Here is a 22,089-nt window from a genome sequence, read left to right as displayed (position 1 = left end):
CCTAAAATAACTGCCCGGCAAATTTCATTATTTAGTCACATTACCATTAACTACATATTGTCTGTAAGACACATCTTCCATTTCACAACAACAAAAAACAAAAACAAAAAGAAGATAATACAGACCATCTTAAGCGATGTTACTATGTTGCAAAAAACAAAATAGCAATTTGGATGCAGCAATAAATGTTATAGAGCAAATAATGTGAAAAAACTATTTTTTTAAACAATGTTGTGTTTATTATTCACTGAACTCGGTTCATTTTAAGTAATACCAGTTTAAAATGTACATCGTAGAATTTAGCCTCCAAGTGATATTTTACACAACAAATATTGGCATGCAGCAGTCACTGTAAGATGTACTCTGTCAAGTCAACTGCTGCTGTAAATGTTTGTCCGGAATCAAAATAGGGTTGCTCAGAGCACGAAAACCTGTAGTATCTCTTAAATTAATTGTAGAAAAGGTTCGTTCTTTGGAAACATTCCCTCCCACCCCTTGAAAAAGGCAAAACAAAATACATGCAACTAATTCACATTAGTCACAACATAATCTGGATCATCACCCATACTATAAACAAACACTTATCTTGTTTAACTCATCATCAAAGAACGAGAAAAGTAGTTTGGATTTATACAAAAACTAAAGTCTATGTGGCCCAAACAAAAGAAGAAAATTAAAGTCAGTTCTGAACAGTGTGCTCAGAACTACCCATAACCAGTAGTCCAGAGGAACGCCAGTTCTATCTTAAAATGCACTAGAAGCAGAACATTTCAATCACCCAACACACCTTTAAATATTTTTCCCTGACATTCCCCCACAATTGGCTCCATAAGACTCTGGTATCACCAAACTAGCCACAGGAAAAACACAATTCAAGACAGGTGGCATGGAGTTATTTGTACTAAAGGTTTTAGGAAATACCTGCAATGTTGTATGCAAAACAAAATGCATGTAGAGCACGTTTACATGTTAAATTGGTGAAACCAGAAAAAGATATAATTAAAATCAGAAGCAGGCAAAGCCCAGTGTCCACTGTTCAGACGTATCGCCATAATGTGAAACAGAGATCTTCATATATTCTTTTTTTTTTTATTTTAAAAGCACATCAAGTTGTGGCCCATCTTCTTCTTGAAAAGGCTATAGATGTTAAACTCAAGTTGGTATTTGGCCAATTGTGGCATGCTTACTGCAGTCATCAAAATTGAAAGGAAGCATACACGCACCACCGTCGTGTGCTGCATGCTTGGGCAGAAAATTTAAGACCATACGGAAAGAACAGGTGAAGCTAATCATTATATTTCAATTACAATCTACAAATATCTGGCTTGACAATGAAGTAAACGGGCAAAAATTTGAAACAAAGGTCAATAAAGCGACCTGAAGTGTTTTTTTTCCTTTCAGTACAAATTGCTATGGAAATTAAAATGTAAAACAGTTCATCAATGTACAAAGAAATTTAAGAAAGAAATGTAACTATGCTTGTAAAAATAAAGATCAGGAACTAAGTGACATGGTTGTGATCAAGATGTTTGGTGACCAGTGAATTAGGACTATGGTAACGAGCAGAAGAAAAGCTCCTTAAACGACTCTCCTGACTTCAAAAAACCGTTTCAGATAATAGATCTGTCCAAGTGTCATAGCAACTAACACAAGTGCTTCAAAAAAAGACCACAAAACCACTCGGCTGTTGGTGTTGTCATTAACTGCGGACAGAAAAGAAAAGGGAAATTATTAAACACTTATTACATAATCACATTTTACTAGAATCATCACTGGCCCTGTTTACTGTCCACATGGCCCACTACAGTAACAATCCAATTACCATCACTTGATTGTATGCTTACCTTTCACCCTGTACAGAGCTCTGCTGCGTTTTTGGCTAGAACCATACTGTACAAATAACGCATACACACATATACTGGGCATAGATCCAGGCTACCTGAAGAAACTGGTCACCAATTTTATGACAAATAGGAACCTGAGATCAATAAGATTGATTTTGCAAGCTCCCAAACCACACTACTCAATCCCTTTGGGCAAAATACAAATCATATGTTGCTGCTAGTATAAAGTATGAAACTTTTCTTTCGTAGCAGTGAAATCATTGTACATGAGTCTGCAGACCACATGACATGACAATGTTAATTTGTTTTCACTGCATATCAGATAAATGCTCCTATTGCACCTATACACATCTAACCAAATAATGTCCTGATTCAGCATTCTGTGTGCACGCATGCATATTTTGCCATATTTAACCTGCTCCCCTTGGCATGTCAAGCCCCGACACCTCTTAATGCCCCTCCCCAACTTCCTATTTGCTGTTTATATCGAATTCCACTTAAGGTCATTCTAGACTTTTCTTCTAATCTCACTTTAGCCTCTCTGGGTAGTATGGATCATGTGAAGGAGTCATAAAAAAACACACCACTGGCACAGTAATAAAAGCTTACCTATTCAACACATACATCACCTACAATGCCAAAGCCAAACTCTTTCCTTTTCTCTATGCTAAACTATGCCTACAGCAAGGAATCTTGTGAAAGATTATTACGAAGAAGCATTTTTAGTCATTACCTTTCAGCTTTGCATAAGAAAATGTCTCAGACATTATTCCACTTCAACAGACCAAAAGGACTATTTCTACCTGTTTTCGAAACTAAGATGATTTTGGACATCTTTTGGGAAAGACACAATTGAAGGATTATTAAAACTGAAAACAGTATGCATCCTCTGTCACAAAGTGCTTAATGAAAAATATTTCCTTTTCGAAAGCCAAAAGAGAGAAGGAATATTTCATTTATAATTGGCAGCACTTCAGTACCACCATAACTCAAAAAATCCTCAAAATCACTACAACTGAAGGAACGGATGCTGCAGCAAACGTCAGGCCACTTTGCCTTCAAGCCTAGCAATAAGTTACAACTTCTGCATGCATCTTTTGGCTGTGTATAACAACGTGTGTAAGAGGTGGGGAGTTTCTGCACTTAGCTTTTTTTAATGTATTAAAAACATTTGGACATTTTGTGCTAGCAAGCTGAAAGGACTAGACTTGATTGATTAGGTTCATGTAAATAATGATGGCCCTCCAATTCACTACTTCCTAAATTATTCAAAAAGTTAGATTTTATTTCTAATTGTACCCACCAGCCGGCTTCCAAACCTTTTTACTAACTCAATCATTAGTTCCCAATGTTAAAATCTCAGGTCAATGCATTGGTCACGGGCATCAAGAGTTCTATCTACTCTGAAAAATCCTCAAACTACTCTAAATTGGCTGTAGGTAGAACATGGCAAATCACTGCTACTATATGTCTCAACTACTGCACTATAGCTGCCCTGGTTTCATTAAGAAGCACTTTACCGAACTACAAGGCTTTCAAAACTAGGTACCTAGATTGTGCTTAAGCTTCCGTGAGACAACTGTATCAAACTTGCCCTCAAAGCACTAAACTGGTTTCATGAACACTCAATGTCCATGTTTAAGGTCATCTGCACAGTGCGTAAAATCTACCACGGAAAGATGATAGCTAAAAATAATCTATTACTGTACTAATAGATTTATTGATCCAACCAAAACACACTAAATTTAAATTAAAAAATGATGAACATGAAAGGAGACAATGAAAAAAACCATATGTTGAAAAAAAATGATTTAATACTCACTCGCTCTGTGTATTCTCTCACGAACCTCCATATATTCTTGCTCATGCTTTACAGCGGTCATTGCTACAGCTAACTCGTTGATCATCTCCTCCAACTTATTCTGATGTGCTGCAAAAAAAACAACAACAAAAATAATAATAAATCATAGGTTTCACATAAAGCATATGCAGGATCAGCAAACTTCTTTAAAGTCTGCTAGGGTTGTTTGGGAGATTCATAAACTAGAATCAAAAAGTGTTTGTAAAGAGGAAATGGGGCACATATGGAATGCTGATTATCTGCATAAAATGGGTGTGTGTGTACCATACATCACTAAAAGCAATTATTTCCAAGCCCAATTATTCAACTGAAGAAATCTTTCTCAAATGTTAGGCAACTTTACAGAAACAAGCACTGACAAAGCCAACAGGTCTTGCTTGCAAATCAATGGCTTTACCAAAGCTTATTTGTTTTGAGATCATTTATACTTTTTTTGTTAATCTACAGTTTGAAAATGACTATCTTGGAATGGCAAATTAATCATAAAGTATAGGTTACAAATATTCCAAGACGGCCGCTGGTGCATTGGTTGCTATGTCCATGTAAAGGATGCAATGGCCTCTTTCCAGCTTGTAGTTGCCAGGTAATGTCCATTTTTTTTTTATTAAAGAAAAAGAGTGTGAAGCGGCGCGGCAAAAGATAAACGAAACAGGCAGGGGAGAGAAAAAGAAAGAGTGGGAAGGGGAGGAAGTAGCACAAATGGGTTAGAAAGGCCAGAATGGGGGTGTGGGGAGAGAAGCGGAAAGATGAGGGGCAGGAGAGCATGGGTCAAGGGAGTGTTCAATAAACCACATTCAGAAACAAGCATGTGCAATGCAATGGGTCTCGAGTTAGAGCTATTAGCATTGTAAATTGCTAACTGGACTTTTTTTTGCCACGTAAATTGAAAATGAAAAGTATAACAGTTGACATAAGCAGGTTGATTCAAAGCGCCACAGCTGATGGGAGCGCGAAGAAGAGACACAAAAGGGAAAAGAAACTCGCTTGCAGTCAAACATATCGGCAAACATGCAATTATCCATGTAACAGGATCGATGGCCAAGGCAGTAACAAAACTGCCCCAAGGAGAGACAAACGTAAAGCATTTACCAATGATAAAGGATTTTTCAAAGGCAAGCCAATGAACGAGTGATGGTGATCGGCGTGCGGTGAGGGTGGTTAAAAGCCCACAGATAGATTACATGTCCGAGAGCTTGCCCGCTCGACCTAAAAAGACCAAGATCACGAACAAAACAGATCCCTGGGTCCTTGGTTATCTCCCCCCTTCAAGACAAAAAAAATCCACACAAAATGTGTTTCCTTAAAAAGTGCTGGTAAAGGCAGAACTGTGCTCTCAAATGAAAGTGATGCACTCCCAGAATGTTAAAAATAAAATAAATAATCCCATTATAATAAGCAGTGCTGCTAACAGTCAGACACGATGTAAACTAGAAAACTGGGAGTCAGATGAATATGAGAACAGAGAGGAAAGCCATCCAATAAGGAACAGAGAACTTAGATAGGCAGGAACGCCATGCAATCACAAGAAAAAGGCAGACCCACAGCCTACTGAATACGTTATATATTGCATACAATAGGTCTTATATAACAGAAAGCTGAAGTTGTCCTTAGGTGAAAACTAAATATGAACTGTTCTAGTACACCATTTAGCTAACAAAGGAACACCTTGGTAACAATAAAGGGACAGCAGAATTCACATGCGGCAGATAAACATGCATGCTCGAAGCTTCCATTATAAACAATAATTCTTGTGCCAACATGAGGGACAATTTCATTTTCAGAAATATAGAAAATAATTAATGACTGACTTCGGGCAATTAGTACAACCATGCATGATATTTACGAGCAAGCTAAATGGGACGCTTTCTAATGCTATGATTCGACCTTTTACTTTTGTGCTTGAATTATTACTTATTTTCTTTTTAGGTAAAATGTAGGTAGCATTGCTGCTTGAAACAATTTCTGCAGAATGAGACGTGTTGGCCAATTTGAGACAAACCTTTAGCCATGCACATCTGACAACAATGAATATATATAGCTTAAAGTTATACAACCTTTGATTTACACAATACATTACCTCCGGCACATTACAACGATGTTAGCGGTTTAATATAACTAACAAGTATTAAAGACTATTGCATCACTAATTTTAAAAGCAAAAGCTTGTCATCAATGTATACCACCACCTTTTCGTTAAATCCACGCACAAGCACGTGTACAGTTTTAAAATAATAATAGGTGCAATTATTAGTTTCGATTTTTTGAGGTCACACTTAAGCATGCATGCTTTCCTGTTAAAGGCAATGTATACACACAATGAGAAGAATATACATTAATCACACATTGTTTTAAGAATTTAATGGGTAAAACATCGGCAAAATCATGGTTTCATTGATGGACAACAAGTCACTACCCTGGACACCTGTTATTTAATTTCATCATTATTTACAGAAAGCTGACCAACCACACCAAAGACCTTTATTTGTTAAGTTCCACTAACTAATCAATTGTGGAGAAAATAAAGTAAATTCTTAAATAAACACACACAATTATCAAAGGGTTCTCCAAATCCTGAACTGCTTCTAAGTTTGGAGTTTTCAGCTTGAGCCAGTGATCATTTCAAATGGCAGCTACCCACATATGCTACACATTCCATTTCCACACCTATTACTGCTCCTATCCCAAGGGAAGCTTCACCAACCTCTCGTCACAGAAAAGCAGAGAAATCTGTGGGGGAATAATTCTATGTAAGGACCAGAGGCGAGGATTATGCTTCTCTTCCTTTACTGATCAAAATACAGCAGCCAAAGAGTTAACAATAGTAAACTTCAAAAAACTACAAATCCCATAAACATAGTAGTCCAGACTGCCCAATCCCAGGCAATCCCCAGCTATAAGAGTCTCCATGACAACCGCTACTCTTCTTTCTTTGCTGCTGCGCATCCGAAGTGGAGTTCTCTCTTATCTTCTATATACGGTATTCAATATATGTATTGTTTGTATGGTATTATTATCCGTGGAGCGGGAGCAGGGCAAGTGGCACTCGATTGTCGGAAGACGTGACTCGTGTCTTCCTGATTGATTTATAGCGTTTTGCAAGTTGCGCGCTTCGGGAACTGTAAATTCCTCCAGATCGCGTTTCATTGACAGAGGTTCTTCCAGCCCGCGACGCAGTTTATTTGAATCCTCTGCGCTCGCGGGGCCGAGGAAAACTTAGTTTACTCGGTCTCCGAGAGAGACCGAGCGAGTGCTGCAGCAAGAGAGCAGTCCGCTCTCTATTTCCAAGCTCTTTTTTGGTCCGCGCATGCGCGGTGCCGGAGATTCCGATTTTCATCGGAATCTCCGTCTCAGCAGCGTGCGGAGCGCAAAATAGATTTCTCTGCCCTGGTGAACGCCTGACGGGGCGAATAAACGTTCAGGCCTCGCCTAGGAGGCTTCTGCAGGTGCTCCCTCCACATGATTTTGGGCCCTAAGAAATAGAATAAAATAAATAAATATAAAAGGTTGCATTTGTGCAAAACTTTGATTATATCAAAGAATCAATTTACCTGCTGGGGTTGCCTCCCCCCTTGAACTCCATTTGTATCCTGCCATGCTTATTTTGCAGGGGAGGATGAATATTACCAAGAGGAAGTGGAAAGTCCCTTCCCTGAGCAAATGGAGGAGAGATTGGTGCAAGCCCTTGGGCACCATGTTCAAGATTTGGTTAATCAAGCTTTAATAAAAGTGCTTAAACCATTTACCAGACCTCTGGTCAGATTATGGACAAAGAGAATTGATGGGACCCCCTCCTTCTGGGTCACGAAGCAATGAATCTTAACCCAGAGACACTGGCTTTAACCAATATGGGACCGGCGGGCCCTTTATCTTCAGGAGAGATCCTTTCCCAAATGGCCTCGGCCGTGTTAAATGATCACGAATATAGCTCGGATCTTCTCCCTCCTTCTGATAGCCTTCCTACTCCCCCAGGTTCGCATAAGGAGCTGTCTCAGTCTTCCGACTCTCACTCGGATTCAGATATATCAGATCCCAAGCTCTCAGGCAAACGGAAACGGAAATCTAAACGCTATGCTTTCGATGAGGGATCCCTCCAGGGGAATCTACTTTTTGACCCAGAGAACATTATTCACCCTAGGTCAACGGAATGGGTCCCTTGCACTGAAGTAGCCCACTATGTACAAGATAGACTTCGCAAGGGCTTTGATAAGGATGTTCGTAGTATTCTTCGGTCAGAATGTCCCCGCCCCTCTTTGGTAGGAAAAGTAGCTGACACGCCAGAACTTGATCCCAGTGTGGCGACATTTCTCAAGTTTACTAAAGACCCTAAGAAAGGGCTGGATCGAGCCTGGAAAGGATGCCAGGACAAATTACTGGACCTGTCCGGTCCCATTACAAAGATTCTGGATCTCGCAGTGCAAGCTAAAGAGACCAACTCGATCTTAGATCCTCAAAATGTTCCTAGAATGGGCCCAAAGAGCCATCTGTCTTCTAGGGAATGCAAATTGCGCCATGTCTTCCGAACGCAGAAAATCTTTTCTCATGCGGATAGACCCTAAATTAGCGGAGTTAGCACCCACTGAACCGGGACCCCTAGCTAATGGTCTCCTATTCGCAGCGAAATTTGTGAAAGACTTGGGCAAGTACATCTCCACCTTTATGGCCCCTGACAAGGCCCAATCCTCCATGAAACGAATGTTCACAGGTGGCCTTTTTAACAGAGCAGGACGCTACAGAGGTCGAGCGTCAGGCCGTGGTTTTCAGCAGACCTCTCCCAACTATGCTCCTAGAGGTCAGGGATACTACCAACCTTCAGGCTTCTATCCCTCCAGAGGCCGGCGAGGCAGTGGACGTGGCTTCAGAAACCGAGGTTCAGATCGAGCCCAAGATACCAATGCAGGTGAGAATTATTCTTTTCGGATGTGATTCTTGGGGGGAGATTGGAGAAACACGCTCATTCATGGGAGTGCATTTTGTCAAGACCCTTGGGTCCTTCAGACTGTCCGAGGTTACAAACTAGAATTTTACGACACCCCTCAACAGAGTTGTCCTCCGTTTCCTCTCCTTTTTTCCCTAGCAGAAAGCAATTTTATAGACGCAGAAATCGAAAGTCTGCTGCGCAAACAAGCGATTGTACTTACAGGCCCTCATCAAAAAGGGTTCATCAGTACCATTTTTCTAGTGCAAAAGAAAGGAGGAGGTTTTCGCCTGGTGTTAAATCTGAAGGACTTCAATCATTGGATAGTCTACCACCATTTCAAGATGGAGGGTATCCATATGTTGAGGGATCTCCTTCAAGAGAAAGATTGGTTAGTGCGGCTAGATCTCAAAGACGCCTATCTTTCGGTCCCCATTTTTTCCCTGTATCGGCGGTTCCTTCAGTTTCAGTGGAAACACCTATGGTACAAATTCAAGGTGTTCCCCTTGGGTCTTTCCTCCGCCCCGTGGTGCTTCACGAAACTCCTCCGTCCGGTGGCCCAATTCCTACGAGAAAGAGACGTTCGCCTCATCATTTATCTCGACGATATTTTAATCATGGCACAATCCAGGGAGTTGGTCGCCCTTCATCTCTCCTGGGCGATTCAAATTCTTCAAGATCTAGGGTTCTTGATCAACAGCGAGAAGTCGGTAACGCTTCCCTTGCAAAGTATAGAATTCTTAGGTTTTAAAGTGGATTCTATTCGGGCTCAGCTCAAACTACCCCTAGCGAAAAGAGCCTCAATCAAGAAAGAATTACGGAAAGCCATTGTCTCTCCGACTATATCATTACGGATTTTAGCCCGACTGGTAGGGCTTCTGGCTTCTTCCATTCAGGCGATCTTCCCAGGCCCTCTACACTACAGGGCTCTCCAACGCCTAAAGATATTACACCTGCGCAAAGGTCTATCCTATATGGATCAGATCCCGTTATCAGAGGAAGCCAAGACAGAGATTATCTGGTGATTTAATCACATGGAAGCTTGGAATGGCAGAGCCATCTTTGCATCCTCTCCATAGAGGATCATAGAATCAGACGCCAGCCGCTGGGGCTGGGGAGCTCCTTGTGGCTCAGTGGAGACGGGGGGCCGTTGGGGAACTGAACCTCCACATCAACTGTTTAGAACTGCTAGCGGGAGCGTTTGCGATTTGTTTGCTCTCCCCCAACAAGGCCAGCTGTTGCATTCTGTTGAGGATGGACAATGTATCAGCAGTGAGATATATCAACCGCCTGGGAGGTACCAGATCTCACATGCTGGCGGAGATTGCAAGAGACTTTTGGCATTACTGCCTTCAGAACCAGATACATTTAATAGCAGAGTACATTCCAGGTCGGACCAATGTGGTGGCAGACTGGAATTCACGATTTTTTAAGGACAGCAGCGATTGGATGCTGCATCATTCAGTGTTTCAGAATCTAGCGAAGAGATGGGGTCCCTGTGTAACAGACCTGTTTGCGTCTCGACTCAATACCCAGCTTCCGAGATTTTTCAGCTGGAGACCGGACCCTGTAGCAGTGGGAACGGACGTCTTTCTCCAAAATTGGTCTCACAACATTCATTATGCTTTCCCCCCCTTTCTCTATGATTCAGAGGGTCCTGGCTCAGGTAAAGAGACAAATGTCAGATATAGTGTTAGTGACACCGCTCTGGAAAAGCTCAAGCGTGGTTTCCGGTAGCGATGGCACTATCATGTGCACCCCCAGTACGTCTGCCGTTATTCCAGTCCCTTCTTCTGGATCCCTCGGGATCCTCTAGTCATTCAGAAACAACTACATCTCATGGCATGGAGACTTTCAGGAGACGATGGCAAGTGCCGGGAGTTTCAGGAGACTCTTTGTTCTTTTTGTCTCAATCCTGGGCCCCCTCCACCCATAAACGATATGAGGCATCCTGGAAGAGATGGGTGGGTTGGTGCAGTGAAAGGGATATTGATCCTGTGGAGGCCCAGATTTCCATGGTAGCTAATTTTCTTTCAGATCTGGCTACACAGGGTCTTGCCTATAGAACGATTAATAATTTCAGATCTGCAATTTCGGCAGGACACCCTCATGTGGATGGTAAACCTGTTGGTGAGCATCCATTGATTTCTAAAATTCTTCGAGGTATTCGGATGGTAAAACCTCCTCAAGCGCGTTATTCAGTTTTGTGGGACGTGGATATTGTCCTTCGTTTTATTAGGTCCCGGCCTTGCAATGATGATTTGTCACGCAAACAGCTATCGGCCAAACTGACTGTTCTTTTGTGCCTTATTTCATGCAGATGCGTCGCAGATGTAAAGGCTTTGGATCGGACATGTAGAGTATTTACTCCTACGGGAGTTTCGTTTAGTATTTCTAGAAGAACAAAGACCGCATCAAGATGTATTTCATACCCAGCCTTTCCTCATAATCAGAAATTGTGTAGTTCAATGCTTGAAAGTTTATGAGAATATTACCCGTGATTCTCGAAGAGATGCAGCAGGTCAATTGTTAATATCCCTTCAGAGGCCATTTGGTCCTGTCTCGTCGGCCACGTTGGCTAGATGGGTCAAATGGCTTTTGGGAGAAGCCGGTATGGATACCTCGTGTTTGGGGCTCACTCCATTAGGGGAGCTATGGCTTCCAAATCCTTTGGAGCGGGTTCCAGATTAGAGGATATCATGGCAGCGGCAGATTGGTCTTCAGATAATACATTTAAAGTATTTTATCATAAGCCCATTGTGGATATTGCATCTAGTGTGGTGGATCAGCTTTAAACTAGCATAATCCGAAGCCTCCGGTCCGGACATAGAATAAAAAAAATTCTAGCTATTGCGTCAAGAATTTTCAATTCTATTAAGGACACGGAGGCGAGGATTATTTTACTGACAATTATAATGTCTGATGTTGGATTATTCACATACAAATTTGTGATGATGGAGTGTTTTCAAATTCATGTTTTTCCCTCCCTTGAGATTAATTCATTTTCAAAAATTATTACAGTGCATTTCTTTCCATTTAGGTACCGTTTCCAAAGGAGATTGAAGTTTCGGTCTGAGATTGATCTTTTCTGTTGTGTTTTTCGAGTTCGCCTACGTGTTCAGTGGCAAGTGTGAAGAAGTGAAATGTGATTTGTCTATCGCAAAGAAAGAGGAGGAGCGGTTGTCATGGACTCTTATAGCTGGGGATTGCCTGGGATTGGGCAGTCTGGACTACTATGTTTATAGGATTTGTAGTTTTTTGAAGTTTACCATTGTTAACTCTTTGGCTGCTGTATTTTGGCCAGTAAAGGAAGAGAAGCATAATCCTCGCCTCTGTGTCCTTAATAGAATTTAAAATTCTTGACACGATAGCTAGAATTTTTTTTATTCACTAACTTATCTAAAAACGAGCTGTGAAACTACTTAATGCTAGGATGAGGTTTAATGCACGTGCAGCATCCACTGCATTCAAGATGCATCCATGTGAGCAATAATATGTAAGGTCAAAGAATATATGTACGAGGGCATAGTAAATAGCTGTAAGACAATTTATCTTAGATGTGGAAAAAAACCTTACTGCCATGCCAACGAATCATGGTTAGGAAAAAGTAAAAGCAAACATTAGATGTTAAACATACATAGACTCGCACAGCAAGAAATCAATGCTTAGGAGCTTTCAAACAGCAGCAAACACATACCATCCCACGTATCTCCACCACCTGAAGGAAAGTGCAGGACATGAAAACATGAAGAAACAGATACTAAGGACATTTTACAAATTACATCGCCAGTCAAAAAACGTAATTGATATGAAATGAAAGGGGCAAAAGCTTAGTTGGAAAATTCAGGTTTAATTTAATCTATATTTTCATACAAACAATCCTAAAAAACATGTGATTTACGAAGCAACTCTGGAGTGCAGTCTCCCCCACCAATCCATGTCACTAGATCATACGGTGTACAGTGCGCAAAATGTGCTTCTCTCAAAAGGAAATAATACATACTTTCAATGTCAACGAGAAATCTACACAGTAGTAAATATTATGCTATTTGCTATCCACCAACACAATTTTGTTTATATACTGCTATATTCAGACTGAGAGGATAAGAAAAGGCACGAGACAGTGCCTAGTCTTTTAGTTTGTGTTCTAAATCTCCTATCAAAACGTCTACAGAGGCTATATCAACAGAGTTGCTTAGGAGCAACAGCCGTTATAGGTGATGAGCGGCCACTTGGCAGTGATTTAACTTTGCAGGGCAAGTACTATCCTTTTCTAAATAATTGGGAACAACCCTCTCAGTTTAAGTCTCAAAAGAGGGCCAACTGACCAAATGCAGAGTTCAGGCTCTTGCAATGGCAACTACACAGACATATTGCTTAGCCAAATGCTTAAATTGTAATGTGGTTGCTTGTTGCTCTCTATCGTTCAAGTACTTAACTCTTCTAATCTGTCTTAAATGGAATACTTTATACTGAACCAATTTAAAGGAAAAAAAAACTGTTCGACTTGCTAACCACATTCGCCATACTGTATGTCTAAAAGAGAAGGGAAAACCCATCTATGCTTAAGCTAGCTTTGGTGATAGTGTGGCTTTATTTGTAATTTCGCTGTCATACTGTCCCTGGAAAGTAGGGGGTCATAACAAACATACATACTGCAATGATTGTTAAGCAGATGGTCAGTGATAATAGAGAAAGTTGTTTGTTTAAAACCAAAGGCAGCATTTAGAAAACCTGACACGTTACACCAGGCTAGCCAGTATGAACAGCTTTTGCCTACGCTGCATTTTCTTTCAGAATCATAACTTAAAATCATTACCTACAGTTTTGCCTTGTTTAGTTCTGCCAAGGTGTCGAAGTGTGGGTAAAGGAAACTGGGCAAAAGAACAGTGTCTGCTTCCAAGGCTTTACCTACCTTCAGTCTCCATGTCCTGCCCCTTTGGGGCTTCTCCAATGTCAATAGTAAACATTACTATTTTAGGAGTCATAGTGGACATTCTGTTGCTGAAACAAAACTTGTATGTTCCGTCCATGTGTGCAGCAAATGTGTATTTCCCGCTTGATTCTCTGTCTCCTTTATATATTATTTTATCATCTGGCCCAGTAATCTAAAGAAAGAGAACATATTTCAAGAATGATTTAGAACAGTTAAAGAAACGTTTATCAACTATTCAACATTGCACCCATTTATTTAATTTCTCAGACAGTACTTACTAGACTTGGAAACAGCATTAGTCAAGCAATATAAAAACAACAAGTTGCCCAAGGGGCAATACACTGTTTCAGCGCCATAGTTATTTTATTGGCTTCTTCCAGTGAACATGTAAGAAATGTGAATACAATTTTCCCCCCACTACCCTCTCCCCTTCAATTTCCAGATAACCATTGCTGTCACTCATATCAGACCAGTCAACATTTTCACACGTATCTTTCCATTCCTTGTGCATGCTTACTGCTCCCAGAGTGGCATCAAGACCGTTGCGTAGTTCACGGACTATAAAACTATTCATTGCCACTGAAAGGGATTTTTAAACTTTTAGCTCGTTTTTAATTCTCAGCAATTTACCACACATCTCTAGCAGACAACAAAGCTCAGCACTGCAGTAAATGCAGTTGTAGCAGCTGGTTCAAAACCAAATTGTAACTTGTTTACTTTCTAGGCTGCACTTTCCCCTGCAACAACTTAGAATGAACTATGCCTACACATGAGCACTAATGTTTTTAAAACACTTCAGACGTTATTTTAAGCTGTGTACCTTGCTAAGTCATTTTGGGGATTTGGCTAGGGTTAGCTGAAGAGCTCAATGGGTAACAGCACACCACAGAAATGACAGCACCGTAGAAGGTGACTGCCCGAGAAGAACTGATAGTTACAATTGCAGAGGGATTAAAGATAAACAGAACTAGGTCCTGGTAAGGTACAGCAGTGAATAAAGATTGTGTATGTATGTAAAATATGTATATCAATGAAGTCCAGCCAACAAATAATTAAAGAATGTCGCTTTTGGTGACAGTATTCTAGTCATTGTAGCATACTGTCAGTTAAATGATGAGCTTGGATGTCAGCTCGAAAGCAATTGTGAAACCCTCCCACAACATTAGTAGGGCTGAAACACTGAGAGGTGTGCTAAAACTATCTGGAGCTTTCCTTCAATCGTTTTAGATGACAGTCGCCTAATAATGGGTAATCACCAATTCAAGATTCACGTTATTTCCTTTTATGCTATGGGGAGTAGTATTTTACATAAAGACCCTTGTCAATAAATCTGCCCATAATAAAGCAATTTCTTTTAATCCCAATTTCCCCATACAAGTTAGTTTTGTGGTCTTAGAATTATATCTTACTATATGAGAAGACAATGGAGTGTCTGAAACAGTACGACCACTTCCAAATCAACAGTAGCTTTGAACGCAGTCTCATCCAGAAGTGAGCTGCTTCTTGGGCCTTCTAATCGTATGTAAAGTGTTTACTAATCGCGAACCTAACCTCATGGTGCACTAGACTGCTGTGTACAACAAAAGAAAAGGGTTATAAAGTTAAGGGATTTTTTCTAGTTGCAGAATGTAATTATTTCACAAGGTACTTTTGGAAAAGGTCCAACAGAATGTTGCTACACATGTGGTATTTGCGGCTCAGATGTCCCTCAGTATTGGGCATAGCAGATGTAGTCAGATTACAAAACACTTATGATACTAATAACTACTGTACTCTACTTCACGATCACAACTCCCGCTACCACCATTTATGTTGGAGTTTGTGTATGGTCATCAATTTTTGCAAACTGGCAACAATTCTTAAACAACATAGCAGATAGGTAATAAAAATAGCACAACTAGAACCGTCCCCTCATGCCATTGTGGTGCACTCTGTACAGTACCAGCTGCTGATACTCCAGCAAAGCAGAGAAACACATAATGAAAAACATCAAGGGACACCCAAATTGATTTTAATTGCAGATCTAATATGGTCACTAAGATTTCTTAATTCTTCTCTTATGAATTCCAAATGTTTTCTTCTTTTGCATAAAATATTTACAGCCACAGCCAACAAGTTTCATTCTATTGAAATTAACTAGGGCATATAGGTTGTAAAGGAATATATGTCGCTTTTATTTCCGTGAGATCTGTCAATTGTGTCAGATAATCTCATCATCCTCACTTCTTTATTTGTCCTTTTTCCCAGGGTATTTACTTCACAACTTCCAATCTTACGACACTATCACGCTGTGCAGCTATTATCCACCACACCACCCCATATGTTAGGGAATGGATATATCATGTATTGACAAAGAAACGGTGTCCAACTCCGGAAAAGACACAAAGCGTTCTTACAACCTATATGCCCTGAAGAAGTTCCATAGAACAAAATGCATTCGCTTTGGCTACAACTATTTTATGCAAATTAGAAAGCTTTTGGAATTCAATAAAGAAGCAATAAGAAAACCCATATAGCATATTGGACTTCTAACTTCTTTATATTTATTTGGTGTCCATTTTTACCCTGGCGTCACACCTGGAAGTTTCACCTCAAACCCCTAAACAAGCATGCAAGTCAAAGTGGGTCGCTGTTTTGAGGGTAAATTATCATCACTGAGCTTAGTCAGAGGTTTATATCTGGGGGCTTTTTATTCATAGCTACAAAGCAAAAGCATTTCCCCACTTCAGAGACGTGGACCAAAAATGTGCCAGGGGTGTACAGAAACATTTGTGTCCGTCCAGCATCTTCATCCACTACTGTCCCCAAAACATCAAGACTTTAGACAGGAGGATCTTGTTCAGTGGAACATTACAAGAAGCAGCTCATTGAGCTGCAGCGTTAATGGACATTATTCCAGCAGAAGAGGACAGTTAACCAGATGTGTCATCCCCTAAACATCACCAAATTATTTCATTCACTTTTCTGTTAATTCAGGATTGTCAATATCCAGTGCTGTCTAGAACCCTAAAAGTTGACAAAGTGCGAAGCAAAAAAGATGGCAGTACATTCAACAAGATGACGGTACACCGATCTTTGGAATTTCAATGTTTTCTTCTCCACACACACTTTAAGCAACATTTCATAAGTATGACCGCATTTTAACTGAGCCTTTAGTCCCAATTAGCACCAGTTTTGGATCATAGACTTGTATGACTTTTTCTGAACTTCAGTGGTTTGCTGGAAAACGTTGAGTGTGAAAAGGTGGTCCTCGAGGTTCACTGCCGAAACTACAACTTGCAAATCCCTGCGGCATCTAATCGTAACATGTTAAAAATTCCTAAAAATCAGTACTACGAGAATGTCATTCTCCCTGAAGAGAGGAGAATCTAGACCATTTAGAGTTATTCCTGTAAAAGACTACCCCATACATCGAGTGTTGTTGTCTTGGTCAGGATCACTAACTCAGAGTGCACAGCCAGCCACCTTACCTGAGAGTTTTAGAGCTGAGAAAAGGCATTCAGAGGATACATCTGTATCAATTTCTGGTGAGCTGGACAGCATCTAACTGCTACTGTGTAAAGTTTACACTACAGATTTGGTCAATTTTCTTTATGGAACGAAAAAAAACATGTAAACCTGAGATAAACCTTTGGATTTTTTTGTTGGTGGATCCTTTTCCTATGCGATCACACAGATACCACCATAAAGGTTAACAAGGTCTCAGAGGCAGGAATCTGTAAAGGGCAAGCACAAAGATGCGAGCCATGGCATACTTAGGCCCTTACTGGCCTTCGACCCTTGCCGATAGTTTAACACATCAGAGAGATACGTAAAGGTAATGACTGGCTAAGCAAACTGACACTCAAAAACCCTCATATCGTGTACAGTAAAAGTATCTAATATGGGTAACCCGCAGGCACACCTGATTGCGTTGTTATCAACTACGCTCACAAGAACTCTCAGTTTCTAAGCTCTCTAAAAGGCTCAACATTAAACATATCCTCCAACTTAATTTTGTTACTACCACAAATATTCTGGTTCTCATTTAAGGACGACCCATTAGAAGGAGTCTTTAACACCCCACCCCCTCCCCCCAGGCCAAATGACCTCTAAGAGCCCAAATACATGCCCCACCTTCAGATAATTGCAAAAACTCCTTAACCTAGTCTCTGCAACACAAACCTCCAGTGAAAAGAAACTTTACACACAGTGACACACTTAATGATTTGAAGCTTTATGTTGTTATGGACCCCGAGGCTGCCATATGCCACTGACACATTGAGACTGACGTGCAAATAATCGTTGCTATAGTTACTAAGATCCTAAAGCCTGGCAATGTTGATCCTAAACGGTAATATCCCTTCCCCGAAACGCTGTTTTGCATTTTGGTTAGACACCGTGAGAATATAGATTATCGTGGCCCTTTCCCCACCCCTGAGTTACCCTGGTCTCAAACACCTACACGCCCGATGCGCCTACATCCACCATATGGACCACTCAACACCTTGCTAATATATGCCAATCTTTCATTGGGACCCTGGCACTTAACAGCCCAGCCACCCAGAGAGCAGTATCTTCCCCGCCCATACCTAGACTGCAGCATCCCATGATACCGCCAATGACACTATCACTGCTTCCCCCCCAAATATGTTTCCCCACCACTTTGTGCCACTCTATATCCAGATTCCTGAGTTTCCACGGTGGTCTTTAAACCATCAAGCAGGTTCACTATGCCTCATCTCAAAAACCTGAGATGCAGGTGCTTACCTCTTACACTGTGACTACCACTAGGATCATAGTGACTCGTCATCTCTCCCTCCCGAAGCGTCTAACCCAGCAACCCCCAGATCATAACTCAGCCACCCCCTTAAATTTGGTGGCCTTAACTTACACCCGCCTGCAGAGCTCCATATCCATGTGCTTCCACTGCAACCTTCCTAAACCACCAAAAGGAGCCCCCTGTAAGCCTGCACCTGCAGTACCTGAACTCACCCACCTGATCACCATCCTTCCTACCAGACCTGTCCTGTAGCCGAGCGGCACGTCCGGTTGTCCTATTAACTTGACCCCCACCCCCAGGTATTCTGTGACCCTGCCCTCTTCTCTTGGATCCTATGACCCTATCATGTTTATTGAAAACCCGCACGTTTCCCTCTTCTCTTTCCCTGGGCCTCACCTCCACGTCTATATCCAGGAAGCCACCTTCGGCAACCTCGAATATAAGGCCCATCTTGGTGCCGGAGGTCACCCGCTCGTAGAAACATTCGTCTGCGTGCGCGTCGATGCTGACGAAATAGCCGGACGCGGTAGCGCAAAGAAAGCCAAGGAGCAGCACGAGCTCCGAAGGGGTGAACATGGCTGGGCGGCACGGAAGCAGCTGCAGAGGCTTCTTGGGCCTCTCACTCCGTCAAGAGACGGCCACTCCCCTCACCCACAACTGATGAGGACGGCCCTGATAGGCCAATGTCTACGGAGTGCCACGTAACGCCTTGGACGGTGGCCGACGAGAATGAGAGCCGAGCGCTTCCGGGGCCTATGACAACGTAGAAGACTAGAGGAAGGACTTGAGCTGAAAGGCAGATGTAGCCCCGTTCAAAGATGGCGCCGCCATTCGCAAATAACGGCATTGCTGTTGTCATGGAAGTTGAGCTGATAAACAAAAGGAAGACTTACGAGGCAGAACGCCTGTCAGTGCTTTAACCCCTTCGCTGACAGGCCTTTCCCCCCCCTCCTGTGCAGAGCCTTTTTTTGGGTAGTTGGGGTAGTTCGCGCTTAGGTCCTCATAACCTTTTGTCCACATAAGCTATCCACGCCAAATTAGCGTCCTTTTTTCCCCAACATCCCAGGGATTCTAAAGGTACCCAGCGTTTGTGGTTTCCCCTGGTGAAGACCAGGAAATCAGCCAAAATACAGCAAAAAATTGTTTTTTGGGAAACATGGGAAAAAGTGCTGCAGAAGAAAGCATTTGTTTGTTTCCCTGCTAATGACTTCAACAAAGGGTTTGTAGTGCTAAATCCACTATCTTCCCAACGTTCAGGAACAGGCAGACTTGATTCAGTAAACCACATTTGTCAACACAGTTTTGGCATTTTACTGGGACATGTTTACTATTTTTTGTGCTTTCAGCCTCCTTCCAGTTAGTGACAGAAATGGACATGAAACCAATGGTGGATACTGGAAGCAACTAAACATTTCTGAAAAGTAGACAACATTTTGAATTTGGCAAGGGGTCCTTTGTGTAGATCCTTCAAGGTTTTCCTACAGAAAGTAACAGCTGAAATAATAAAAAAATTGAAATTGAGTTGAAAGAAACAGCCATTTCTGGCTACGTTTTCTTCTATAACGTTTTCCAGCTATGACAGATTTTTGAAAGTAATATACTGTTATGTCTGCTGGACTGTTCTCGTAGCGGGGATACATAGGGCTTGTAGGTTCATCAAGAACCCAAGGTACCCAGAGTCGATAAATGAGCTGCACCTTGCAAAGGGTTTTCATTGTTTTAGAATTGGGGTCTCTAGTTGGCAGTCGGTTTGCACCCTAAGTAAGGACCCTCACTCTAGTCAGGATAAGGGAGATACCCGCTCAGATAACCCTTGGTAGCCTGGTATGAGTAGTCAGGTTTATCTCAGAAGCAATGTGTAAAGCATTTTGCACATAACACACGAAAACACAGTGAAAACACTACAAAAGGACATCACACCAGTTTCAGTTTTAGAAAAATAGCCAATATGTATCTATACAAAACAAGACCAAATACGATAAAAAATCACTATACAGCAATAAATATATGAATTCTGCAAGATTTACTCAAAATACAGTTACTTGAAGTCGATAGCTCCACTACGGGCTATCACAGCGTCGTGATCAACAAAACCAACAGTTCAGGCCGTCCGCTGCGTCACGGGCAAGCTACAGTGTCGGGAAGACCCGTAAACAGTACCTTGGATTTGCAGAGCATCGTGATCCTCGCGGTGAGCTCCAGAGAGCGCCATCGCTGTTGTCTCGGTGTCGGCTCCAGAGTCGGTGTAGGAGTCGTCGGGTCCTTGAAGTCACACGCATTGCAGATCGAACTCCGGGATGATGAAGTCAGGAGCGCTGGCGTGGATGGTGTCGGGCTGTGGTGAGAAGTGGGACGATGCGACGTGCGTTGCCCATAGGTCACGGTGTAGGCAGTGGCTCGGTGAGAGCGTCCAGCGGCGTTGGGGAGACCAGGGCTGTGGTGTGAAGCGGGGCAGTGCGACATGCAGTGTCACCAGGTCACGGTGCAAGCAGTGACATAATTGTTGTGGGAGCGCTTTTATCGATGGGCCCAATCTGGCGGTGTGGGTCGAGATGGTGCTTTGTGAGCCTCACGAGCGTTGTCCACAGGCCACGCTGCAGGCAGGGATGCCTGGTGACGACACTGGAGTCGATGGTGCTGGCGTCAGTGGGCAGGGGCTGCGGTGCGGGACAGTGCTTCGTGCTTCTCACAAGCGGTGTCCACAGGCCATGGTGCAGTCAGCAGTGGCGGTGTCAGCCTGGGCTGCTGTGTGAGCAGGCGATACCGGAGTGCAGGGCCCACAGGTTGCGGTGCAAGCAGTGGCTCAGTGAATTTTTCTGTTGACGGCATCAGTGAGACTAGGGTCGCGGTGTGGAGCAGGACAATGCAGGTCTGTGTGACGTTGGCAGGTCACGGTGCAGGCCAGCAGTGTCGTTGGTAGAGTCTCTGTGGTTTCTCCTCTTAAGCAGTGCAAAACACACAGTTCCCAGTGCTGCAGGTCGAGGTAACTGAAGTCTTTGGTGTCCCTGAGACTTCCAACAGGAGGCAAGCTCTACTCCAAGCCCTTGGAGAACTTTCCCAAGCAGGATACACAGCATTGTTCTTCTTTTCACCCTTTTCAGGCAGAACTGGCAACTGCAGGCCAGTCCAGCAAAGCAAAACAGCAAAGGGACAGTACTCCTCCTTCAGCTCTTCTCCTGGGCAGAGGTTCCTCTTGATTCCAGAAAGATTCTAAAAGTCTGGGGTTTTGGGTCCAATACCTATACCCCCTTCTGCCTTTGAAGTTGGTAAACTTCAAAGCAAGGTCTCAAGTGTTTGTAAGATCCTTCCTTGGCTAGGCCAGGCCCCAGACACACACCAGGGGGTTGGAGTCAGCATTGTGTGAGGGCAGGCACAGCCCTTTCAGGTGTGAGTGACCACTCCTTCCTCCTCTGTAGTTCAGATGCCCCATCAGGATATGCAGACTACAACCCAGACCCCTTTGTGTCACTGTCAGGAGGGAATTCACAATAGCCCAACTGTCAAACTAACCCATACGGGGAATCCACAAACAAGGCAGAGTCATAGAATGATTTAAGCAAGAAAATGCCTACTTTCTAAAAGTGGCATTTTCAAACTCATAATCTAAAAACCAACTTCACTAAAAGATGTATTTTTAAATTGTGAGTTCAGAGACCCCAAACTCCATATTTCTATCTGCCCTCAAAAGGAACCTGAACTTTAAAGTTATTTAAAGATAGCCCCCATGTTAACCTATGAGGGAGATAGGCCTTGCAACAGTGAAAACTGAAT

At 42.3% G+C, this 22,089-nt stretch overlaps 1 protein-coding gene across 1 annotated transcript; it reads right to left on the bottom strand.

Annotated features, from left to right (window-relative positions):
* Positions 1-216: 216 nt before the first annotated feature.
* On the bottom strand, positions 217-19,033 carry TMED2 (transmembrane p24 trafficking protein 2). The gene is made up of 4 exons (XM_069215006.1): positions 18,715-19,033; positions 13,536-13,728; positions 3,667-3,774; positions 217-1,703 (listed from the first exon to the last, which is right to left on the bottom strand). The coding sequence occupies exons 1-4, from the start codon at positions 18,892-18,894 to the stop codon at positions 1,579-1,581; spliced, it is 606 nt and encodes a 201-aa protein (XP_069071107.1). The 5' UTR covers positions 18,895-19,033; the 3' UTR covers positions 217-1,578.
* Between the last annotated feature and the right edge of the window lie 3,056 nt (positions 19,034-22,089).

The sequence above is a fragment of the Pleurodeles waltl genome, chromosome 11 (genome assembly GCF_031143425.1).
Source record: "Pleurodeles waltl isolate 20211129_DDA chromosome 11, aPleWal1.hap1.20221129, whole genome shotgun sequence".
Taxonomy (NCBI): domain Eukaryota; kingdom Metazoa; phylum Chordata; class Amphibia; order Caudata; family Salamandridae; genus Pleurodeles; species Pleurodeles waltl.
This window is presented reverse-complemented; position numbering and strand designations above follow the sequence as displayed.